At 56.7% G+C, this 26,016-nt stretch overlaps 1 protein-coding gene across 1 annotated transcript in view; it reads right to left on the reverse strand.

Moving 5' to 3' along the window:
* Window positions 1–26,016, reverse strand: part of SULF2 (sulfatase 2) — a 113,434-nt gene that overhangs the window by 9,828 nt on the left and 77,590 nt on the right. The window contains 7 exon segments of the mRNA XM_047746461.1: window positions 3,595–3,787; window positions 5,420–5,549; window positions 6,048–6,104; window positions 7,369–7,497; window positions 10,812–10,987; window positions 12,634–12,784; window positions 17,745–17,914. Of these exon segments, the coding sequence (XP_047602417.1) occupies window positions 3,595–3,787; window positions 5,420–5,549; window positions 6,048–6,104; window positions 7,369–7,497; window positions 10,812–10,987; window positions 12,634–12,784; window positions 17,745–17,914 (1,006 nt within the window).

Raw genomic sequence — 26,016 nt, forward strand, 5'->3', positions numbered from 1 at the left:
GGCTTTGTTTCCGGGGTCCCAGAGGCGCCCCTGCCAACCTGCGTCCTGGGAATGGAAGGGCCTCATAACCCCGTGGGCGAGAGCGTGGGCTCTGGAATCTGACTGCTCGGGTGCAAATCCCGAGCAAATGTGTGACCCCGGACAATTTGGTTAACGTGAGCAGCTGTGTCCTCACGACAGCGGTCCCTGCCCTGCAGGGCTCTTTGCAGGATGACGTGAAAAGAGCTGGTAACTTTTGCAGCCCCTGAAAGCTGGTATCAAGCAGCGGCCCTGTGGTTAGAGGGCACTGGGCAGCTGGGACAGCTGTGTCCGAAGTCCCCAGCGGGGCCCATCCACCCCCCAGGCCTGGAAAACCCTGGGCCCTGCAGCCCGCCTTCTGGGGCTGGGACCCCCAGGGCCTCTGTGTCCCCTCTTCTGGCATCTTCCCACTCTGTTAACTTGCTTACACCTTGTCTCACCCACGGGCCCAATCTGTGTCTCTCTCATTCGACTTTGGAACCTCAGCATTTGGTGCCCAGTAGGGCTGCCGGTTTGTTGGGAGCCCAAGTGAGTAAACGGTGACTGGTGGGGCCCGTCGCCCCATGCTGGGCTGGCCAGCCCTGCCTGGCTTCCTCCCGCCACAGCTGGTGCCCACAGCTGGATCATGGCGGGCTGGGGTCTGAGTGGCTCTGAACCGGGGCTTCTCAACCTCCAGATTGGTGACATCTGTGGGCCCAACAATCCTTTGTTGTGGGAGACTGTCCTGTGCCTTGTGGGATGTTTGCAAGTACCCTCGGCCCCCTCCCACCCGAGGCCAGGAGCAGCCCCCATCACACGGCTGTGACAAGGAGAGATGTCTCCACAGGGCCAAGTGTCCCCTGGGTGCGGGGTGGGGGTGCTGTGGAGGGGCTGAGAAGCCCTGCTTGGGGCCGGCTGCTCAGAAAGGGGTGGGGATGAACCTGCGGGGGGATGAACGCGGGGCCAGCAGATGAGGCCTGGGCCCCCAGTTCAGCTGTGTGACAGGACTTTACTGTGCGTCCTAAGGAGGGTCCCCCGCCTTGGTCCCTGTGTTGCCGCGAGGTGTGTCTGAGACAGGACCTTGGTTACACTGAACTCCCGTGAGCGCTTGGGCGCACTGGGGTCCTGGTTATGTTGGTGCTTTTTCTCTCCTCTGAGTAGTAATGGGGGGCGGGGATCTTAACTGAGTCACAGCTTCTGGTGCCATTCAAAGATCAGGCACGGCGCCGTATGCTGAGGCAAGATGTCAGCTGTGGAATTCAATCCGGAAGCCCGGCTCTGAGCCGGCTAAAGAAGACGAGCTCGACAGTGACTAATGGCTCATGAGGCCATAGAGTGCGGGGCCCCCCACTCGGAAGCACTTTCAGAGGCAGCAGGAGCCGGGGTGCTGTGGAGGGAACTCTGACCTGGGCGACACCATGGATGACCCTTGAGGACGTCATGCTGAGTGAGGTAAGCCCGCCCCACGAGGACACGCACTGCACACTTATTCGGGTCCACACAGTACTCAGACGCCCGGAAACGGCAATACAAGGCTGGTGGCCGGGGCCAGGGGATGGAGGGGAATGGGGACAGAGTTTCAGTTTTGCAAGATGAGGAGAGCTCTGGGAATGGATGGTGGTGATGGCCGTGCAACCACGTGAAGGTGCTTAATGCCCCTGACCTTGCACTTGGAAATAGTTAGAGGGGTGCCCGGGTGGCGCGGTCGGTTCGGTGTCCGACTCTTGGTTTCAGCTCAGGTTGTGATGGGACTGGGCCCCACATGGGGCTCTGCGGTCAGCCCAGAGTCTGCTTAAGACTCTTTCCCTCTCCCTCGGCCCCTCCTGCTCAGGTTCTCTTTCTCTCTCTCTCAAATAAATAAATCTTAAAAAAAAAATTAGGGGCACCTGGGTGGCTCAGACGGTTAAGCATCTGCCTTCAGCTTGGGTCATGATCTCAGGGTCCTGGGATTGAGCCCCCACGTTGGGCTGCTTCTCCCCGTCCCTCTAACCTTCTGCTTGTTCCTCTCACTCTGTGGCTCAAATGAATAAATAAAATCTTTTAAAAAAATTTTAAAAAGTAGTTAGAATGGTAAACTTTATGTTACATCTATTTCACCACTATTAAGAATGAAAACACCCGGGGCTAAAGTCTCTAATTAGGCTTTGGTTGTCCTTGGGTCCGGGAGCCTGACATGTGGGCGGCATGGGGAACTGCCCGGGTCTGGAGGGGATGCTTCTGCCCCGCAGACTGGGTCTCACCGAGACGGAGGCCTGGCCCTCAGGGGTCTCTGAGCACGTTCCAGGCACAACTGCATTCTTTCCAGGTGGGGCTGAACCTTGGAATGGGGTCAGGACTTGCCCAGGGTGACAGGAGTTTTGCGGTCGGATCTAGGGGACTTTGAGTCCGCTTTCCCTGTCCGCTGGCTGGCTGTCTGTCTTTCCTCAGCCCCTGCGGGGAGCGAGCCGTGACGTCTTGGATGGCTCCTCACTGGGATGGAGGGTCTGCCCCACTTATCCAAAGTATGGCTGATTCTCGTTATTTGAGGTCATTATGTTCTCTAAAGTCCCCTGAACAATGGGGTAGCTGACAACGTGCCACTGCTCCTAGGGGAAATGTGGGGCTCAGTTCCTGTGAGCCTCTGGTCACAGCGTGTTTGTCAACTATCAATACAGAAACTTGTTCTCTGTGTGTTTCTGTTTGAAGACGCCTCATTTAATTGATATCGTGGATCCTTTAACACCAAGCTCCTGGCCGACGGCACTGAGTCTCATGCCTGCGGGAAGCCTACCTAACCCACGTGTCTCCTCTGTGGGGCACATCTCAGCGTTCCTGTGCTTGGGGACACCACATAACACCTCAGCACCAGGCCAAGCAGTGACCTCACCGGGCGAAAGCACAAAAGATGCTCGCGCACAGTACTAGAGCTGAAGCTGGAAGGCAGGACAGACGCTGCCTCGTCCGAGCTCAGCTGGGAGCTAGCGCGTTGCCTGAGTCAGAAATTTCTGCCACTCCGCACGGACCGTGAATGACCGAGAAAGCACCTTGACTACTGATTTGGGGGCTACAGGTCAATCACCGCTAGGAAGACAATCGGCAAATAATGAGGAGCGACCATCAGACGGTTCACCCTTCCAGGACCTTCCAGAGCCCGACCTCTTCTTGCACGCGTCCGCCTGGGCCAAGCACCAACGCTTCTGCCAGGTCTCCTGGAGGCCACCCAGCTGGCCTCCCCATAGGCCTCCTGCTTCTGCTCCTGCCCCTCACAGTCCAGCCAAGTGGCTGCTGGAGGCTCCCTTGAAAACACCAATCTGACCTTGGCTCCTCTGTTCAAAACTGTCCATTGGTTTCTCATCTCAGAGTAAGGGCCGTGGGGTGCTTGGTGAGGCCCCTGCGCAGTGGACCCCGACCCCTCTCCTTGGCCTCTTCAGCTGCTGCTGGGTGCAGCGCTCAGTGCTCTCGCACATTCTCTTCCCTCTAGCACATTCTCTTCCCGCTTCATCGCTCCCTGGGGCCTGTGGCTGTGTCCCCGCTCCCAGAACATCACCTGGCACCAGCGACACACGTCTGGGAGGATACGGAGGACCGCGCCCCTCCCGCCCAGGCCCCCGAACTCACTCTTCTTGAAGAGCTTCTTCCGGCGACCCGCCAAGCTGAGCTTGTAGTCACCCACGTCGCAGGCACACGCCTCGCCGCCCGGCGTGTAGTACTTGGGCACCAGGTTGGAGAGCGCCCCGCCCCCCAGCCGTGCGGGGCCCTTGCACTTGTGCAGCTTCAGCTTCCCGGACGCGTCCTCCACACACTGCCACTTCTGCAAGACACAGCCGGGCCCTCAGGCTCCTGGGCCTCCCTTCACTGTCCCCATCCCGCCCCGAGCCAGCCCCCTCCTCCTGGCCCTCGCAGGGCCGGACACGGGCTCTCGGACAGAGGGATGCACGTCTGCAGTAGGAGGAGCACAGAAGGGTGGGTGGGGGGCGGGGCTCAGAGTGGGGGCGGGGCTCACAGCACCCCTCATACCCTGAGGGGTATGGCCTCATGGGGGGATGAGGGGGATGAGGGGGACGGGTGGCTTGGTCGGCAGGGCCACGACTGTGTCCTGCCCCTGGGTGACTGCTGGGACTGGAGTCCTGGAGGCCCCAGAGCTGTAGCTGGGTGGCTAGAGACTGATGCCTCCCCAGCGGGTCAGCCCGACCCCTACCTCTAGGACTCTTTTCTTTTGGGGTGCGGAACAGACTCTGATAATGTTTTGGGGATGCTGATGCCTGCCCCTGGGCTGCCCTGGGGACTGCCTGACCCCCACTCTGGGCAGGGAGAAAGGTGCCACCCGGGGTTCTGAACAATCTAGGGGGACAAAGGCCCCTGGCCCAGCAGCTCACTCTCAGTAGCTCGGAACTGAAATCAGCACCACTCCCCCGATCGCCCCAGCATCAGCCCCAGGAGGGCAGGGCTTTCTGTTGGGGACATTCAGGGACATGGCTCCAGGGCCGGGAACCGTGCTCTGCAAGGAAGGGAGTAGTGTAACCCGAAGCTCTTGTCCATAGGCGCAGACCGCTTCTTCCCCGACATGAAGTCCTCCACTCAGGGGGAGGGGGTCTTATGGTCTGGGGGCTGGGGACTGGAGGCTTAAGAACAAATGGGGGTGGGGACCCGGCCCCACGGATGGGCTGGTCCTAAGGCTGAGTCTGGTGATAGGACGGAGCCGCTCGCAGGGAACCCGCGAGAAACCCATCCATCCCGCGCCTGGGCCTGGGAAGCCACCGGCTCGTAGTGAGAAGCGGGACAGGAAGGCCTGGCTTTACTCGCACTTAGGGGTGAGGCCCGAGTTGCCCCGGAGGACGCCGGCGGGCACCCCTTGGATGGGGCCCCCCTGCCTGCTTTCCTGGCTCTTTGGCCCTGCCCTCCCCGCACCCCCTCCCCAGAGCCCACGTCAGAGAAGCCAAGGCAGACTCTACCTGCTCTCTCCAAATACTACGTGGCTGTAATTTTCTTAACACTTCTCTCGAAATCAGCTCACTTTTTAAAACCCTTTTTTATTTAAAGAGGCAGCTTCCTATTTCTCCTCTGACTGGAAAGCCAGCACGAAGAGGCTCCTTAAAGTGAATTCAATGGAACTACCGGGGTATCTGAGGCTGCGAACACCGCACGGGGGCTGCCACCTCCCAGGGAAGGGGGTTGAGGGGGGCTACCGAGGGGCTGAAGCCCCAGAGCGCCAGGGCGCTTCTCTGATGGGATCATGATCGAAAAGGGAGCTAAGGAAGGAGTCCCTTTCTGAGCCTTGCCCGGTGTCACCCGGTGTTCCCCACTCAGCAAAACCCTACACCTCGGAGGTCCCCGGCTGGCTGGGTCTGCAGACTGCCAGGCCGAAGGGCAGCCCCGGGGAGGGGACAGCCCGGGGAGGGGAGGGAGGACAGGAGGCCGCCGGGCAGCGGCCACACTTCCTCACCTGTCCCAGCTGCTCGCAGGCTGTCTGGTACTCTGCGCGCTGGCACAGGTCCTTCACCCGCTGGTATTTGGGCAGGAAGTTTTCCTCCTGAGCGTCCACCTTGTCGTTGTCCCTCTTGTGCAGCAGTTTGCTGTGGGGCGGGAAGGGGGACAGGCTGCTGTCCTCCAGGCTCTGGAGGAGGTCCCCTCCCCTCCCGCTACTATGTAGCAGGCCTGTGCGGCCCCGGGCACTGTCACCAGAGGACCTGGGTCCCACCGGCCACATCCTCTGATAGTTAAGAGGCTTAGGAAATGGGAATTTTATGAGAAATCTCCCAAACTGCATGAGTTGGCAATAAATTAGGAAACATTTAAGACATTGTGTAGGCAGGAAAACATGTCTGAAGGGACATGTGGTCTCCAGGCACAAGTTCTCTGTCAGCCATGGGAACAGCGAGCGGGCTTCGTGCGGGGGGCGGGGGGAGGCTGTGGACACAAATCCAAGCGAGTCCCTGTTGGGAGGGACCTCAGCGGCTATTTCCCTCCTGTCCCCACCAGTGAGATCGTCAGTACCACGGGTACAGGCAGGGTTGCCTGGAGCTTCCTGGGGTGGGCAAGTGGGGGGCCCCCCTCCTGCACCTGGCACTCACCCTCTCTCCACCAGGAAGGAGTCCCGCCAGACCCTCATCTTCTTTTTCAAGTGAAACCTGGAAAAGCAGCACATTTCTAACGTCTCATCAATGTGGGGGCCTCATGCATCCCCCAGCCATTCTCTAAGAGGCAGGAATGGTACCTTGGTTCATAATCAGCACAGATCCAGGGCTCCAGGGGACAGCTGGTGGGGGGGGAGTGGGTCTGATGGGGTGCCGGAAGGCTTGGGTGCTCCCACCCCACGGAGCAGAGCTGTACCTTCCCCAGAGACGGGGGTTGGAAGGCCCACGTGGTGGAAATGGCCTGGGTCAAAGGTTTTGGAGGGATTTTCTTCTTTGATCCTATGCAGTTGGACTTGTGTAATCTGAGTGTGCATTTCATACAGTTTCACTGGACTGCTGTTTCCCAGATAGGAGCTCGGGCAGCCAGAGGAAGCTTCCATCCTCCACCCAGCTCCCAGGCTCTCAACCCACCTCCTTTGCTGCCCCAGATATGCCATTGTACAGCGGTACAGCTCAGGAAACCTCATAGTCAAAGGGAGGAGGCTCCCTGGAGGTGGTCTCCCTATAGGGGGGACCTGGGAGCTGCAGGAAGGGCACGCAGGAGCTCCCAACAGTCAACACTTTGGGGCGGTGAACCCGGTGGGCAGCCCCCGTGCTGGCCGCCAGATGTTGCCGCTGCCATGCCTGTCCCCACCAGACTCCGCTCACCTTCCTACCTGCCTAGTTTTTGTTCATGTCACCACTCCCCTTTCTGCTTCCAGGACACCCAGGAATATGGGCCCATCAGACCAGCTGGCATCAAAGCCTGAGAGCACGGTGACTGGGAGTGCAGCCCCGAGCCTAGAGTCTGAACACCAAGGAGTCAGCTTCACACTTGCTGAGAGACGCCCAGCAAGGTGCTCGACCTCCCTGGGATTCAGATTCACCCTGGTAAGAGGGGATCCTGTAATGCCTCCCGGATGGGGTCACCGTGATGATCAACATGGGAAGTCCTCTGCGGAGTACTCAGAACAAGGAAGTGCTTAATGAGCGCTTGCTGCTGCGGTTGTGATTATTTGTAGTTTTACACAGTTTTAGCACAGAGAGGGTCCTCAACTGGTCACCTCAGCGACAATCCAGATGGGAGGATAGACTTAGAGCGAGAACTTCCTTCTTTCCCACGGCAGGGAAGGAGTCGGGATCAGGGACCCTAGAGCCCCAGCTCTAGACTCTTGGAGACCCACCCCCTCCCAGACCCACACCATGCGGCCATGAGTTCATGCAGTTTGGGGAGCCTGGCACCCCTTCGCCCCCAGCACTGGCCTGCTCCCCTGCTCACCGATTCGCTGGCCGCTCCGTATCCAGCAGCTTGAGGATGGACTTCCCATCCATGTCCGAGGGGATGTCCAGACCGGCAATGTCCAGGATGGTGGGGGCCAGGTCGATGTTGAGGACGATGTGGGGATTCCTGAGGGAGGGGGGGAGAGAAGGACTCGGCCACCCAGACAGGGGTGCCCCAGCCTTGCTGGGGAGAAAGGGCGGCTGGAGGGAGGGAGGGAGGTCGCCAGGGGCTCACGCCTGGAACGTAGAGAAGCTGTGATCTTGTCCCTCTCCTGCATCCTAGCCCTCAAGGCTCCCTTCGGCAGCACCCACACCACCCCCTTCAGCTGAGCCCACGGCCCTCCCCACCCCTCACCTGCTGTGCACCCCACACATACCACAGGGCACCCGGATTTACGGGCCTCTACTTAGCTGCTGCTTCCGCTAGGGATGCCCTCCCAGCCTCCCACTGTCTGATCACAGGATACCCCCCCTTTAAGAGCCACTCTCGACCCTGGACCGGCTCCCACATCTGTCTCTGAACCTCTGATGCAAATGCTAGCCCCTGGCTGTTCTTGGCCAGGCCGGTGTCTGGCTTCAGGGCCTTTGCCCTTGCTCTTCCCTCTGCTGGAATGTTCTTTCTCGATACCAGAGCAGCACTCTCCCCCACCCCCTGAGTTCTCTGCTCAACAATTACCAAGGACGCCCGGAGCCCCTTGATCCCTGCTCTCCAGTGTGCACACCTCTGTGAGGTCCCTTCCCCCCAAGGGTGGGCCAAGCCAGCAGGATCTGGGGAAGGCGATGGTGTCACACGGTGGCTATGCTTTGTCTCGCCAGCTATCCCTTTGTCTGCTTTCTCCCCTGGTTGGGGAGAAGGAGCGAGCTGCCCTAGGTCACCACCACCGGTGAAGATGGGTGGTGACTATTCTGGGAGGCAGGCTGCCCTGCGAGCAGGGAAGTCGGTCCCTCCCCAGCCCTGCCGAGTCCTGTGTGCAGCGGAAGCAGAGGGCCAGGCTAAGCTGGGCCCCAGTTTGCAACGACTTGTGATGCAGCCCAGATTGCTATCACAAGGCCCTTCCCGTGGACCGCCCCCCTCGTGCTCCTGCCCCTGCCCTGAGGCCTCATCGCCCCCATTTACTACATACTGCAGTGCTAGCTCTGGTTTACCGTGCACGCCCATTTAGACTCTAGCTGCAAGGCAGATGCTCTCGTCTAGCACCTTCATACTTAGAATATACAGTAGGTGCTCAATAAGTGCTAGCTTAGTGACTTTTGTTATTTATCTCTACCAGATGCCTGTCACGTCTCTTGTCTCCTGTTTTTGCCTGGCGGTGTCCCCAGTGTGGTGGTAAGGGGCTCAAGGGAAGTGCCCAGTGCGGGGGTCAGCCCCTGCTGAATGCATGATGGCCACATGGAAACCCTCTCCATCAAGGCAGCTTGGAGTCCCTGACCCCATGCCCTGGGCTGAGGGGCAGGGCCTGGGTCCTAGCGTTTCAGTTGTCTTTGACCACCCCCACCCCTCACCCGCATTCTCCACAGCCCAGCACCTTGAGAACATGGGACAGGTAGCCAGGCATGCTGGGAGGGGTACAGGGGTGAGGCTGCATTGTGGAGGGGCTTGAAGGCATGACAATGTAATCTGTCTGGCGGAGGGAGCTGGAGCAGATGCCAAGTGGAATGTTGGCAACCAGTAGCTGAGTTGGCTTGAGGGCGTCCAGCAGCCCTGCCCCCCAGGACTAGGTGGGATGGACAAGATTGCTTTTCCCACCCAGCCTCCACACCCTGCTTGGCGGGAACAGTGCCCTGCCCCACTCAGATGCCACTGCCTCATGGATTAGGTCTCTCACCAGAGGTCTTCTATCACCCTGGCTACTGTGATTGGTTCAGGGATGGATGGACACGTGACCCAAGTCAGGCTGGTGAGAGTCAGCCTCGAGGCTTCTGTCCGAACCACTGTCTGGTTTCCTAAACTGGATGACTGCAAGTCAAGGTGAGTCTATCACCAGGAGAGAAAAACCTGCCTGAGAATGAAGATGATTCAGAGGAAGCTGGGCTGAGAGATGGAAAATGGAAGCTTCCTGATGTTATTGTGAGACTGCTGGATCCAGCCACGCCTGAAGCCAAAGTGGCCTTGGACTTTCCAGTTCCTTTAGTTCCTATGTTCCTTTTATCTTTTTTTTGGGGCGGGGGAAGGGGGCCTTATGTTTGCAACCAAAGGAACCCTAGCCTTGAGATCCAAGCCTGACATTAGCACTTTCTTTCTTTTGTCCATGTGCGGTATGGTTTTGGGTCCTATGGACCAGATTGGACTCTGAGGCTGATCAAACCGATGATGTCAATGCCTGTGCAGTCTTTAGTGAGTCACATTCCTTTGATTTACAGTGGTGGCTCAAGGGTTCTGAGCAGCAGGAGTAGAGGCCTGCCTAGCTTAAAATCCCAGCTCCTTCCCTGACATACCACATGGCCGCAGGCAGGCTTACCTCTGTGCCCCAGCCAGCAGGGTCATGGTGGCATCTGTGTTAGCGACAGGGTTGCTGGGATGCCCTCAGGGCTTACGTGGTGGCTGTAAAGGGCTCAGGCCCAGGCTGAGGAGCTAGACAAGTATTACCTATTATCACCGCTCTCCTTACATGGGGACCCTGAGATCCGAGGGTGGGGAAGGATTTGTTGAGATCAGCAGGCAGAGAGCAATCAGCCCAGCCTTGAACCCACACAACCCACCTTCTGGAATTGTCACCAAGCATTCTTTCCAAGGGATGCAAGTCAGGTCAAGTAAGTGTCTTAAAAGCAATTTATCTGCATTTCAAAAAGCCATTTGAGTTGGTCTCTGTAATGTGCAGTTGATCTGAGGAAGCCGCTGCTACCATCACTTGCCTTCTACCCTACCCCTGCCCCAGGTGTGGCATTTCTGCTGCCACAATATGGCAGCTCACGCTTAGCCCAAGGAGAATGCTGGCTGAGGGCTGGCAGGGTCCCAGACGTTGGATGGAAGGGAGACTATTTCCCTCTGTGCTGTGGCCTGAGCTGCCCCAGCTGACCATGGCAGACAACCCCGCACTGAGGCGGCAGGGTTCCTCCCCGGCAGCCGCCCCAGGGATCCCCCAGGCCAGACAGAAATCAAGGCGGCCTTCCCACACGCTGGCGGCGACGCACACACAGGCCAGCTCCCGACTCGCTGGCGCGCCGCCCCAGCACACACGGTCTGTTTTTACAGGTGCTAACGGCCCCCGGTCTCTCCTTCCCCAGCGGAGGGCTATAAAATGTGTCAGAACCCACCCAGGTGACATAATCAGTGTTTCACTTGGCACCAAAGCTCACCTGCCCACGTCACGTGTCGCCCAAGGGAGTGGCTTGGGGCCACATGCCGGAGCCACCTGCTTCTCAGCCTTCTGGGGGCTGGTGGAGCCCGGAGGCCTCCCTGGGAAGGCAGGGCCCTGGGTAGGGGGTGGGTGAGGCACTTACAGCGAGCCGGCCTCCACGTTGGGGCCCCGCACGTAGAACGGGACCCTGATGTCGAACTCGTACGGCATGGACTTGCCCTTCACCAGGCCGAACTGGCCGATGTGGTAGCCGTGGTCGGCGGTGTACACAACGTACGTGTTGTCCAGCTCGCCCGTCTCCACCAGCATGTTGTAGAGCTGAAAGGCGGTGAGGTGGTGAGGGCGCGGGGCAGGGCTGAGGGCACCGAGCACCCTGGGGCCCGACCCTTCTCGGCTTCGGGTGTTCGCGGCACCTCGCTGCGGGGACTGACACATTTGTAACTGGAATGACTGCAGCCTCCCCACCTGCCGTCGCGTCCTGCACCCCTTCTTGGCAGGGTAGCTCCCCTTTATCTCTTTGGTGTGAGTGGGGCTCCCCCAGCCCCCGGATTAGAATGGGGGGCTCCATGCGGGCGGGAGCGTCTGTCACCATGTTCTCTGCTGCATTCCCACGGCACTGGCACTCCGCCAATGCTGCTGGCAGGATGAATGGATGAATGAATGAGGGGATGAAGGCGGACTGTGGCCTGGGGCAGGTGTTGGTGATCTACAACAGTGCTGTCCCGCAGAACCTTCCATGGTGCTGGGGGATGGTGCCTGTGCCGTCCGAGATGGCGGCTGCCAGTCACATGTGGCTACTGGGCGCCTGCACGTGGCTAGGGCAGCCGTGACACTGAATTTTAAACTGCATGGATTTAAAATGAATGAATGAATGAATATGATTTATTTATTTATTTAGATTTTATTTGAGAGAGAGAGAATGAGGGGTCGGGAAAGGCAGGCGAAGGAGAGAAACAGTCTCTCTGCTGAGCAAGGAGCCTGCTGCGGGGCTCGATCCCAGAACTGGGAGATCATGACCTGAGCCAAAGGCAGACACTTAATCGACTGAGCCACCCAGGTGCCCCATGGATTTTAAATAGCGGTATAGCCGCAGAGTGACTGGTGGGTTAAGTGTCCGACTCCTGATCTCGGGGTCATGAGTTCAAGCCTGTGTTGGGCTCTACCCTGGGTGCAGATACTGTGGATACATAAAAAATTTAAGGGGCACCTGGGTGACTCAGTGGTTAAGTGCCTGCTTTCGGCTCAGGTCAGGATCCCAGAGTCCTGGGATCGAGCCCCGCATCGGGTTCCCTGCTCGGCAGGGAGTCTGCTTCTCCCTCTGCCTGCTGCTCCTCATCCTTGTGCTCTTTCTCTTACTCTCGTTCTATCACAAATAAATAAATAAAATTAAAAAAAAATTTGTATATCCATACGATGGACTACTATTCAGCCATAAAAAGAAAGATGTGAGCTAGCGCATGGATGAATCTCGGAAACGTGATGCTGAGTGAAGGCAGCCAGACACGAAAGATCACATGTCATGGGATTCCACTTCTAGGAAGCGTCCAGAAGACGCGAGTCTGCAGAGACACGAAGCAGGTTAGCGGCTGCCTGAGGACCCGAGGTGAGGCAGTCTGGGGGTGATGGCTGAGGGCCGCGGGGCTCCCGTGTGGGGTAATGAGCGTGTCTAAAGTTGACTGTGCTGGTGACACAGTCTGCGACACAGTCAAACCACCGGGCTCTGCACTTGAGGAATAATACAGCACGTGGATTCTGTCTCAGTAAAGCTGCCTCAAATGTACCAAACGGAACCGGCCGAGCTTGTCCGCGCCACGAAGGCAGAGGCTTTGCTGGGACCGCTCACAGCCACTTCCCCAGGGCTGTCAGTCTGTGGGCTCATTCTGCCTCCATTTCCCTTCCTCTGCAGCTGGTGGTGCTCGGGACGGGGTGAGGGCGGGGAGGGCTGCGAGCTTGGGGCGGCCTACCGTCTCCATGGAGTCGTCCACGGACATGAGGGTCTGCAGACGCTTCCGCTGCAGCATGTTGGTGAACTCCATGTGGATGGGCTTCATGGGCCCCGTGTAACGCATGATCCAGTGCTTGTCAGGGTTGGGCGCGTAGTTGTAGCTCGGCGTGCTGCAGGCAAACACGCACCCGGGTCAGGCCGGGTGTGGGGCTGCCCCGAACCCCCAGGCTCCCCACTCCCCAAATCTGCAGTCCCCGAGCTTCCCAGGTCTCCAGCCCCCCAAGTCCCCAGCCCTGCAGGTCTCCAGCCCTCCAGCCCCCCCAGATCCCCAGTCCCCTAACCCCCCAAGTCCCCAGCCCCCCAGCCCTGCAGGTCCCCAGGCCCCCACGCCTCAGGGAGACAGCCTCCTGCACGGCGTGAGCGCCCATCTGGGGAAGCCGCGGTGGCGCATCAGGGGCTCTGCTAAGGCTTATACCAGTGTTTCCCCAGCGCGGGGTGTGCACATGGGGGGACCGGGGTCACCCAGCCTTAAGTGACCCGGAGCCGCACAGTGAGAACATCAGTCCTTCCTGGCGCAACTCTGCCAGCCTGCCCGCTGGGTCAGGCCCCAGTCTCAGTCTGGTGTGACACTCCTAACACCTTCCTGCGGTTCGCTCCGCTCTTTCTTAAGATGGGGAGAGGGTCAGGCCCAGAGCCTCCAGCAGGCACGGGCCCCCCACTCGAATTCCTTAGCCTAGCCCTGATCCTTCAGTTACCTTGGGCAAGGGAGGGTTACTGTGGTGAAGACACAACTACAGAGCTTCCTTTTGCAATAGATCACTTAAAAAAAAAAAAAAAAGAAAATCTAAAAAATCAAGTCAACAGTAGTCATGGATGTAGGACCCAAAACATGAGGACGGCGCCCGAGAGTATGTTTGTCACGATTCCTCTTCCCGTTTGTTCTCATCTCATCTCCCAGCTACTGAAGAGGAAACAGAGGGTCAGAGAAGCTTGGGGGGACCTGCCCACAGTCTCAAAGGCAGGTGGTGCAGCCAGGGTAGGCGGGGGGGGGGGGGGAACTTCTGTCATGGGGTCCGCTGTGATGACCCGTCATGCTGAACAAATCACCACAACTTCTGGGGTCTACAGACCACCTCCCACATTCCGCGTACAGGGCACAGCTCGGAGGGTTCACCTCCTACCCTCTCCTCGCCACTCACCACCCCTGGAACAGGTGCCCGTTTCCTGCCCCAGTGACCACACGGAGGCCCGGCAAGGGGACTAACTTGCCAGAGGCAGAGCTGGGCTTGGAACTCCAGGAGCCGCTCTGGTTGATGGTTGCCCACTGCCTCGGTAATATATTCGCCTCCCTGACACCCTCCAGTCCGTCCGGGCTTGGTTGTGACTTTGGCCAAGGCCCTCCTTGGCCAAAAGAGGTCAATGTGGTTCATGGTTTTGGCACTTTCCAGGTGACTCTAGTCATCTAGGGCTCCGTCCCAAAGCAGGAGCACCTCTGGCTGCCTCAGCTCACACCAGGCCCCGGGCTCTGAGCCCCGGGCACACCCCACCAATGTGTGGAGTATCCCGGGTGGGGTGCACTACTGATGGGAAGTGCCCTCTTCACCCCACAGAATGTGGCATCCGTTGCGCTGGTCTAGCTCCCCTCAGATCTGATCCCCTCCCCAGTCAGAGCTGAAAATAAAGGCTGCATTTCCACTGGACAAAGGCTTTCAAAACGGCTAAGAAGGGGGCAAGGGGTGGCGAGCGGGGAGCGAGGGCAGGCGAGCGGGCCTTGCAGACAGGGGAGAAAGCTCCTAGTGCCTCACCTGCCCCACCAGGACAGTCCGCAGCCCTGGGGTGTCAGAGCCTCAGGGTCCTTGGGGAGAGGGCATGACGCTGCTGACAGTGATGGAGACCGCTGCTGGGTAGCGTGGGGGTGAGTCACAAGCCTGGAGATTCCTTCTGGACTTTGCTTCGAGTGCCTGGCTAGTCCCCCACCGGTAAATCCAGCCCCCCCACATGCCGCCTCTTTTGATCAAGGGCAAGGCCTGGCTCTCCTGTGGGCCGGCTTAGGGCTTGACCCTCGTGTAGAACATTCCCAGGAATAAGCCCCCCTCCCCCACGGAGGAGCTGGCAGGGAGCTGCTGGGGGCAGGGGCTGCGTAGACACGCCCTCGGAGCTGTTCGGTGGTATGGGAAAATTGTTCCCGGAGGCCCAAGGGGCCGGATTCCAGGATGCAATTTTGAGCAATCATCCCTGAATCTATTAGATTCTATTAGGCTGGTGTCTGCCCTTGAGAACAGTGAGGGGTGAGTGTCGGGCCCGCAGTGGAAGGATTGCTGAAGCCCTTTCTCTGAGCCCTCTTCAGGATCTCAGAGCCGGGACCCCCTGAGGCCCAGTCCAGCTTGCTGGTCACCGGCAGGAGGCCAGGCTCCTCCAGGAAGGAGGTCGCATTTTCACAGGAACCCAGCTGCTGGCGGAACAAAGAGCAAAAAGCCTCACCCCCTCAAGCATCCGAGGAATGCAGGAATGCGTGGTGCGTTCGCCACAGGCCTGAAGGCGGCACCACTCCCCTCTGCTGGGGAGAGGACACGCCTCCCGCCCCTCACTGTGCCCCAGGAGCCCGCCTAACACCCACCATCTCCTGGCTGTCCCGGAGGATGGGCGGCCTGGACCCCACCATCGGACGCCACACCTCAAAGGGAGCTCTGGGCGCTGGTGGGGGTTGGGGTGTCTATGTATGCTTTTGTGTGCACCTGTCTGCATGGGTGTCTGTGTGTGTCTGGGTGTGGATCTGTGTTTACACGCCTGTGTGTCTGGGTCTATGTAATCTGTGTGTGCCTGTGCTTGTGTTTATGTATTTGTGTATCTGTTTGTATCCTTGTGTCTGTGTATCTGTGCCTGTGCGTATGTGTGCATCTGTGAGGGTATCTGTGTCCATGGGTACGGTGTTCATGTTTGTGTGTGCATTTGGGTACCTTTGTGTGTGTCTGGGTATCTACGTGTGTATCTATGTGTATCTTTGTATGTTTGTGTGAGCATGTATGTGTTCGTGTGAGTCTGCGTGTCTCTGTCTGCATCTCGTGTGTGTGCCCAGATGTGTGGAAGTGGGATGGGGCCCCAGGCAGGTGGTATGGGACCCCGCATCAGCGTCTGGGAGAGCCCACGAGGCCCAAGTCAAGAAGGGGACACCAAGCTTGACTGGGCAGCAGCTGGACAGGAACCTCTGGACAGAAAGATCTAGAACTCTGACCCACCAGCAGGGCCCTGTCTCCTCCTCACCCCCATCCTTGACTGTCATAATTAAATATCCCAGCTGCAGAAGTTTCTGGTTTTTGGTTTTGTTTTGCAAATGATTATACCCCAGAGACAGGAGAGCCCTCCAAACACAGCCCTCCTTCACAAGGCGGCGGGATTCTCTGGGTAAGTAATAGCAGGCGTTCCTCATGTTCAATTTCTATAATTTTCATTTCAAAGGGAAAATAAATGAGCAGGCAATGTCAAACAATCTCATGAAACTCGAGGGCTGCCTGGGAGGAGGGATGCCTGCACCTCTTTTAAAGGAGAAGCTGCAGAAGCGGAGCCGACCTGGCCCCCGCTCCCCACCCCAGGCGTCTCCCTAGGTGGGACTGAGCTGCCCACACTCCTCGGAGCGGGCTGGGGGTGCGGGCAGGCAACTCAGGTGTGCAGAGAGGCGGGGCTGCCGGCGGGGGAGCGAGGGGATGCCACGGCCCCTGGAACGCCGTTCACCATCTGTCCAATCTCTTCCCCGAAGACCAGGGGATCGGGAGGTGAGCACACTGCCTCCTCCTCTCGGAGCCACTCTGGGCACTGTCAGAAAGTAATTACGGCGAGGGGATGAGGAGGGCAACACAGTCTGATTATAATGACAATTAAACACCCAGAATATTCAGGCGGATTCCAAATTGCCCTGTCCTTGTCGCCCCAATGTCACAGCAAGGGCTGCTAGGTATCACTCACTGCTAAGCAGGAGGTGGCTGGAGGCAGGGCGAGAGAGAACTTTCCAGAGAGATTTACTAGCCACCTGGAGGGAGGAGGACGGAAGGGTGGGTAGAGAGATGGGAGGTGGGGCTGGGGCCAGGACCCAAATCTGGCTCTGTGGTTTCCCAGCCCCGAGTTACCTCGCCTCTCTGTGCCTCGGTCTTCTCATCTGTGAACTGGGAATGCCAGGTGCGGTAGGCAGCCTCCACGGAAGCTCTTGATGGCTCCCACTTCCTGGCATCCACACCCTGTGCCCCCTCCCACACTGGCAGCACAGGTCTGTGCAACCACGAGAAAACGGCACAGCGATGGTGTGTCATTTTTAGATTACATCAAAAAGACTCTGGCTTCCATCTCGACCTCTCTCTACCTACCCCAGGCCCCTGAGTCCGTTCCTCCATCTTAGATCATTTGCTCTGGAGGAAGACTGCTGGTTGCCATGCGGTGAAAACACCCAAACAACCCTCTGGAGAGGCTGGTGCCGAGGGGCTGCCGTGGGGGCACGCCCCAGGCTGGCCGCAGGTGGCTGCAGCCCGGGCTGACACCTGGATTAGAACTGCAGGAGGCCCAGCGCTAGAACCTTCCGGACAGGCCGCCCCCAGGTGTCTGACTCACATACTGTGACCGAATACACGTTTGTGGTTTTAGCTGCTCAGTGTCGGGGTAATTGTTACACAGGAATGGATAAATCATACTTCAAGGGTCATTGTGACTGTTCAGGGGTTCGGTGCCGTGTAAGGACTCAGCATGGAGCCTGTCACGTGGCCAACGGCTCAGGAAAGGCTGTGGAAAGTACCCACGGTTTAATGAGGCTACGGACCTCTTCTCAAAAAAACGATTTGAAATGCATAAAATAGACAGGATCACAAAGGAAACCCACTATACCACAATGCACGCACAGACCTCCTGGGGTCAGGGGAGGACGAGGGTCCTGACTTAACACCTGCCGCCGGCTTCGGCCCGTTGGCCAGCCTGGCTGATTTGCAACCAGTGTCACCCCAAGTGAGCAATGTGTTCCTGGGGTCTTTGCACCAGGAGGATTTGAGACAAGGCACAGCTCTGTCACCATCATGCCATTAGCATCCTGAAGCCTGACCCTCCCACTCTCACACCACCCAGTGGCTCTGCGGGCAGGATGCTGGAGCTTACATGTGCTGGGACGCGTTGGGGAAGAGGCTCGAGTACTGGGGGGCAGAGTCTTCAGGGCCGTGGGGGGCCGCGTGGCTGATGACCATCAGGACGGGCCGGTGGGGGTACATCTTCTTGGACGTGCGGAAGAAGCTCACGCTGTCGTTGGTGATGAGGTCTGTCAGGTAGTCCTGGGGGGCGGGGAGAGAGAGGAGAACGTGTGAGGAGCCAGGCCACCGCACTCATCCAGACAGACAATTCCTGCCCCATCTCTGGGCAGGGGGTTGGGTTGCTGATCGTCCAGGGGCAGAAAGCCAATCAGTGAGCAAGGAGATGGCGCTAATGGAGAAAAAGAAGCAGAGGGGCTTACAGAGGATGGGGAGAAGTTGCGATCTTTCGTCCATTTGTCATGGATATAAAAATAATACTAGCTCACACTTTTGAGTGCTCACGGAATGCCAGGAGTAGCTCTGTGTTTACTTGTATCAGTTCATTTAATTCTCGTACAACTGCAGAAAGTAGGGGTGATGCGAATTCTTGTTTTCCGGAACAAGAGATTAAGGCATAGGGAAGTTAAGTGAATTGCCTAATATCACACAGCTGGCAAATACTGCAGCCAGGCCTCCTGAGTCTTGTTTCCTAAACTTGAAGTCTTTCGGAGTTCCAGAAATACTGCTGAACAGGGTGAATACTCCCTGTATTCCTGGAGTGCTGTGCTGGGGGCAGGAGCAGCAGACCATGTAAACCCAGAACCAAGACAGTGACAAATGTGTGAGAGATGACGGAAATAAGTTGTGACTAAGGAGCTGGAGTGGGGGCATACTTTAGCTGGGGCAGTCAGGGAGGGCCTCTCCAAGAAGGTGACACTGGGGCTGAGTCCTGAGTGATGAGCTGGGCACGGGAAGATCTTTGTCATTGGGGTTGACCCTCAACTGCCTTCTGGAATCCTTGGGGGAGCATTGCTGAGGTGTGAGCCTACTGCCAGAGATGCTGGTTTAATTGGTCTGTGGTTTTCCCCAGGCACTGGGCTTTTTAAAAGCTCCTAGGGGTTCCAGTGTGCAGCCAGGGCTGAGAATCACTGATCCAGAGGAAGTGTTCCAGGCAGAAGGAACGACAGATGCAGGGACTCTGAGGCAGAAAATGAGCTGCAAGCGGGGGAGGGGGGGCAGGATGAGGGAGGAGCGGGAGGAAGAGGGACACACAGAAACTGAGGGCCTTAAAAGCTCAGCTACAAAGCTGAGCTTTGCCTAAACTCATCTTTAACTTGGTAAAAAATCTTTAGCTGCTAATCTCGCAAGAAGGTAATGAGTTCCTGAAATTTATCTGCTGCTCCCTGGGGAGCAGCTCTGTCCAAAATGATCACTTTCAAAATGAGGTAATATTTTGCAGACGAAAACGTCAAGAAGTGGCTACAGCTTCTACCCTGAAGTGAACTGTAGGACGGACACCAGCGGGTGTGCCCGGGCTTCCAAGACACGCCTTCTGGGACACTTGACACCACACCGATCACAAGGATGGCCACTGCAGCTGTGTTCATAAAGCAGAAATGTATTGCAGTGACTAGCAACAGGGACATGATTAATGAGTTCACGCTGTTTTCATACAATGCAGTGCTGGACAGACATTGCATGGAAGCAAGTCCGTAGTTACTGTGATGGAAAGCTGTCTGAGATCACACTTTTGAGGGAAAGAGTGAGTTACTCTCAAACTAGGAAAATCCCCTCTTTCTGTGGGGACGGAGGGTAGCAGTGTGCAGAGGAGAAGCCAAACCCCTAAATCCATCTGCTTTTGAGCACCCAAGAAGAATCTAGAAGGACAGATTATCAGTGTGCTAACTGGGGTCTGGGATAAAGGGAGAGATGGGGGAGAAAGTTACTTGCTACTTTGTATACTTTTCCTGGAGTACTTTTTATGACTACTTTTGGGAAATGATAAAAGGTTTTCTATGAGGATTCTGTAGAACCTACACATAAAAATAACACTATAGGTCATCTAAGTCAAAGAGCTCCTGCTACATTGTGGAGCATGGCCTGGAGGGGCTGGGAAAGTTCTTAAAAGGACAGAGGGACCCACGGACGTGGCCATGAGCACAGTGGGGACCAGAAGCTGAAACCTGCTGCCTCGGGCCAGTGGGGAGCCATGCAGAGGGCCGCCGCCGCCGCTCTCTGTAATAAGTCCATCCTCAGTGCTTGCTTCTGGAATGACATGCCTAGTTGGCTGTGATTAAACGTGTTTTCTGAAAAGCCACCATGCATATCCCTTCCCAGGAGAGACCTACAGTGCCATGATCCAGCATCCAGAAAGCACAAGCTCTGAGCCATGGACGGACACGGACAGACCTTACTGGCCTGGCACTGGGTGAGGAAAGTGGGCCGTGGAGGGACATGCAGGATCCAACACCATTTGTGTGCTGCGAAAACCTCACCAAATGTCACGTATTGTTTGGGGATATCTGCACAGGCAACAGAACAAAGGCGTCCACGGCCCTTAGCAGGGGGCTGGTTACCTCCCGGGGAGGGTAACATGGGGGCTCCTATGACCTGTGATATTACATGTTTAGAAACGTGTGCTGGGATGAGTGGGTCAGCCTCTCCAGGCTGCCAGGAGGGGCTCAAGTGCTGGGAGATGAAAAGCCCTTGACACGGCGCCCTGCACGGAGCCAGCTCTGACAAGCGGGCTCACACTGGCTGTCTTGGTGGTGTGGCCGATTTCCTGCGTATCTGAGAGCACCCACCCTCTGGGTCCTCTTCAAAGCCACTTGGATGCCAGCTAAGGCTCTGCCGACCTCTGCCGGCTACAGCATCTGGCCGTCCATGTGGATTGAAGGGGACACTGCCTTTATTCCAGGGGTGGGCAGTGAGCCACAGGCGGGCCCACGAGGACATGCCAGTTCTCTGGCCACAGTACTGAGCATCCAGACATCAGAGTGAGGGATAGGGGACCTGGGCCAGGGGGACAGTGGCATTATCCAGTCACGGCTGGGGAGCAGATTCAGTAGACAGGATGTGTCCATTGGCTGCATGTGGAGAGGGGCAGTAACACGCCCCCCCACCTCATGCCCTGCCACCCGGTTTCTGGTTTGGGTGAAGGGTATAGAGATGGGGTGGCAGGGTCCAGGAGAAAGAAAATATCAGGGCGAAGGCAGGAGTGCTAAGTTCTGGACAAGCTTAACTGGGTGCCTGGGTCAGCCAGGAAGGAGTCAAGGATGTGGGTTGTTAACAGGAAGGGTGAGACAGGGGAGGGGACCGAGCAGGCTAAAAGGTGAATTTTCTAGAACCTGGAGATCAGCTGATAGATTACGAGGAACTCTCTCCTCTCTGTAGCCCTGTGCCAGGCCCATTCCTGCTCTCCTAGGTGAGGGGCTAAACTTCCCCCGATGCCCTCCCGGCCATGCCTGTGCAAGTGGGTGGTGATGCCAGCTTCTGGGGACTTTGCTCCTAACTGGAGCTTAGCAGCCACAGCAGTGTCCCGCTTCCCCTCTCCATCATGACCTCCGACCGACTCTGATCAGTAAACCAAGAGGAACCCAGTGCATCTGCGGAGATTGCTAGCCTGCAGCTCTGGGCAAAAGCATCCATTTCCCCCAAATGGTCATTTAGCCGAGGAAGCCTGTGGGGTGTGGGGCGCGCTCCTGGGGAGCTCGGTGACAGGACGGGCTGGCCCGTCTCACGCCCTGCCTCATTCTGCAGGCTTGGCCTTTGCTGCTGTTTCTCATTTATGTGCTCACTTAACAAATACTTGTTGGGTGCCTGTTCCCAGGGTGCCGGGTTTCCTGTTAAGGGCTTGGGACATGGTCACGGGTCCCTGTCCCCATGGTGATCACAGTCCTGTGCAGGGTGTGGAAAAGCATTCTCATTAGCAGCAAGAAGGCAGAGGACCTGGGAGGGACAGGAAGTTTTCACTCGCTTAGGATTAACTCTGGCTGCTGGGGACGGGGGACAGAGACTGTAAGGAAAGCGAGGGACCACAGCTGGCACGATGGGACGCTCCTCTTCTTCCCTGGACCTGGGTGTCCAGAGAAACGTGTCCCATGGGTGCCCCCTGGGAGATCCACACACTTCATCCCGCGGAAGCCTGGGGTTCTACCTCCTGTCTGAACTTGGGTGAGATAAGCCAGTTCACCCCACATTTCTCAGGCTATCCCCCCAAACTGGAGTCTTCTGGCTCCCAGGGCTAGTTAACTTTTCCGATTGGGCAGCCTGTATGAGCTGCTCTAGGGTTGTGCCTTGAGATGATGGCTTTGCTCCTGAGACCTGGTTGGAGGGTGATGGTGGGGCAGGGAAGGGAGGTTGTCCCCCTCCCTCCAGGGGGCAGCCCTCAAGCCCACCTCTTGATATTCTCTCACTTGGCAAGTCAACCTGTAACAGAGGGTCTCCTCTTCTGAGCCGCTGGCTCCCCGGGCAGCAGGTCAAACTTTTATTCTGAATCCTAGAGCTGATCCTGCCCCTGTGGAAGCTTCTACAGCAGTTTGTGTTCAGAAGAGAGTCACGTCGCTTTAAGGAACAATCGTATTTCATGAAGCCGAGGGCTCTGGAGTCAGAAACTCTGGGCTTGCTCCCCAGCTTCTTCACCTGCTCTCTGTGGGCCAACCACTACCTTGCTGCAGCTCAGTTTCTACATCTAAAAAATGGGCCCAATAACAGTCCCTTCTCCAGATGGTGGTGTGAGCACCGGACAAATGCATAAAAGCACTCAGCAAGGAGCCCAGCACTGAGAAAACCCACGATGAACATGGACTCTGATTGCTGTCACATGTTTGCTCAACTGACCTTCACGGCAACTCTGAGAAGTGGACTTCGTGCCCATTTGACAGATGGGGAAACTGAGGTCATGAAATAAACAAGCAATGTACTCAGAGCGAGACCTCAGGCCTTTGTATTTTTTTATCTGTTCCATCGCTTCCCCCCCACAAAGTTATTAATGAGTATACGGTGGTTTACACTAAGCATCAACAAAGCTTTTCTGTAAAGGGTCGGCTAGGAAATGTGTGAGGCTTTGCAGGCCAGATGTCTCGCTGTCACTGCAGCAGGAAAGCAGCCACCACGTAAATGAACGGGCATGTCTGCGCTCCAGTAAAACAAGAGGCCTGGTGAATTATAAATTTCATGTCGTTTTCACGTGTCATGAAAGCTGCTCTTTTTTGGATTTTTTTTTTTTTCAATGAGTTAGAAATAGAAAAACCATTCTAAGCTCAAAGTTTCGACAAAAACACTTGGTGGGCAGGACTTGGCCCACGGGCCTTAGTTCAGAGAACAGATTTGGAAGCCAGATGGCCCGGGTTTGAATCCTGAGCTCTACTACTTACTAGCTGGGTGGCCTCATTTCTTAGCCTCTCTATGCCTCAGTCTCCTTTCGTGCTGGTTTTGAAGAGTAATGGCATATGCGGTGTAGGCTATGGCGAGAAACACATGGGTCAGTTCTGTATCATGTACAGTGATTTCACCAGATCCGCTCCATGTTACGTCTAAGTTCGCGCTACTCATTCTTCCTCAAGAATCACATGCCTGTGTTTTCCACAAAGCTGAAAATAGTCCAAACAAATCTGGTTCCCTTTCGTCACTCCTCACCCCTGCTTATGATCTTGACCCCTTTTGTCATTACCAGGAAGCACTTTTTCAGATGTGTTGTTACATGCCTTATAGCACTGCTTTAGGCATCTTGTTCAGGCTGATCAGATCACACTGTGCATATTCATTTAGTCATTCAACAAACACAGCAGGGAACACAACGAATCCACACGCCTGCCTTCGAGGGCCTTGTATTCTAATGCGAGGAGACAGACATAAGTGGACCAGTGCTCTGCACAGGTGTGCTGCGTCAGTGGTGATCAGCTGGGGGGTGCCCTTGACACACGGTGGTCTAGGTAGGTGACATCTGAACAGGGGTCTGGAGGAGCTCTCTCTGCACCATGCTCTTGCCTTCAGCCCTATGTCCAAAGCCCTTCTGATGGCTTTACACACAGATCTCCCTTGTCTTTTTCTAGAATCCTCCAGTGTAGGCTTCCTTCGTGGTCACTTAATCACTTCCCACATTGGTGGCCTACAGTGATTTCTTTTGATAACAAACAAAGCTGCAAGCAGCAACTCAACCCGCTCCCCTCCTGCACATGAGGGAGGCTTCTCCGGAACAGAGAAGCACAAATTCGGGATCAAAGGGTGGTCTCATCCAAGTTTACAGAGAACGCCATCCCTCAGGGCCTTTGTGCCACCTGGGCCTCGTCTACTCCCCACCTGGAAGCCTCTTCTGCAATCTGACCCTAGTCATTCCTAGCTCCTTCCACCGCCGGTCCCACCTTCTCCAGCCCTCTCTGGCTCTCAGCACGTGTGCTGTATCATTCCTCTCTCATCATCGCTGCCTCTCTGTCCACCTTGCCATCAGGACCCTTTGTAGGGCATCTGGTCTTGGGAATAGTGACTGAGGACTGAGTCCTCAAAGGGCCTTAGGAAGGAACGAGGGAAGGACTGTCACTTCTTCCCCGGCTGGGCCACCTACTGAAGCCAATGAGGCCTACAATGAACCCGGGTAGAGACATCTATCTCACTCTTCAGGCCGCTGGAGCACGGGCTCCCCGGCTCGGCCTCTGCTGAGACCCCCCAGCTCCCTCTGGCTCCCTCCCGACGCTCTGGCCCTCACTGCCTGTTGCCTGCCTCAGGTCTTAACCCTGGACCTGCGCCAGCTCTGACTCCAAAGGGCCCCTATCCCCTCTGTTCCCAGGCCTCCGCTAACAGGGGGTCCAGGAATCCTCCCACAGGGTTCCTCTCATTCACAGGGGAGATGTGTCTGTGGCAGGAAACGGGGTGGAAAAACAGCCGCTGTATGTCCCGTCGTCAGCCCCAAAGGGACTCTGAGTGTCCCTGGATAACTTGATTACAGGGCTGCTCTGAGACCAGGCATGGATGTGGTGAGGAATTTTAACAAGGACGGGATGGGTTTTTCTAGGTTTTGGAGAATCTGCCTGTGCTGAGTCTAGGAGGAGGGAAGCAGTGGGTTCAGCCCCAAGACACTACAATTTGTATTTGTAGCTTATAAATCCCCTCACCAGCACTTGGAATTAATTCACCTGGGAGGGGAAGGAGACCTGCCCTGTGCAGAGTGAGACACAGAGCAACCATAGGGGGCGCTGCCCAGGTGCCATCACACGTGGTTTCTGCCACCGGGGCCTGAACTGACCAGACTCAGTGAGGGGACACATCAGTAGTGATCCCCTGTCTAAGGTGGGAGGGATCCCCAAATGTGCTCGTGTTCTCAGAAGGGCAGTGGGATAGGGTGTTTTTAGGCCACGGAGTATCTGTTCAGCTTTCTTCTGTGTAAGCTTTTCATTTTCATTTCACATGGGGTCTATTCTCAGCTGATGTCCCAGGGTCTGGCTGCCCGGCAGGGCTCCCGAGGTCCCTATCTCCTGCACAGGAGTGGAGCCATGTGACTACAGCCCTATGAAACACTGCCTCCCTCCCTGGGCACATTGATTGGTTCGGGGAAGACATGTGACTCATCCAGAGCCAATGAGATGCAATGAGACTTGCTTGGAATCCTGGGAAGGAGACTCCCTTACTCTTAGCTGGGCAGGTTAGGTGAGAGGACAGAGGGAGAGCCATGTTGCTACCAGGGCAGGGAAAGGGTGAGGGGGATGGAGAGGAAGGGAGGGGAGGGAGGCGCTGGAGAGAAGAAAACAGAGCTTAGAGGAGAAACCACCACCTAAAGATTTTGTTTTTGAGCCCCTGGATCCAGCTATGTCTGATGCCATTACTGCTGGACCGTTAAATCGGCAGGTACGTTTCCTCCTCAGTTGAACCATTCTGAGTTGAGTTTCTGTTCCCAAGCGACTGAGAGAGGCCAGTCTGATTCAAGAAAGAATAAACCCTGTAGTTTAGGGCCCTCGGGGAAGGATTCATGGATGAGAAGATGGAGAAGACTTGGATAAATTCAGGGCATGAGAGCACTAGTAAAGATTTGGAGATGGTTGTACTAACTGACAAGTCTGGTCTGCTTGAACCGGCTCCTGCTGCGGGTGCTGAAACAGGGGACAGGGCTGGCGTGTGTGTGCGTGTGCGCGCGTGTGCATGTGTGCATACCTGTGCTTTTACATGTGTTCTGGCTTTAACACATGCGCATCACTCCCCAGGTAATGACACACTCCACATCCCAGACTGTGAGCGCCTGGGTCTGTCTCTGCTCATCCTTGAACACCCAGCACCTGACACAGTGTCTGGCACCGAGCAGGCTCTCAACAAATGGTTGTTGAGTAACACAACCAAATCCGACTAGTCCGCTCACGCGTATAATGGCTGGGAAG

Source organism: Lutra lutra, chromosome 9 (genome assembly GCF_902655055.1).
Source record: "Lutra lutra chromosome 9, mLutLut1.2, whole genome shotgun sequence".
Classification (NCBI taxonomy): Eukaryota; Metazoa; Chordata; class Mammalia; order Carnivora; family Mustelidae; genus Lutra; species Lutra lutra.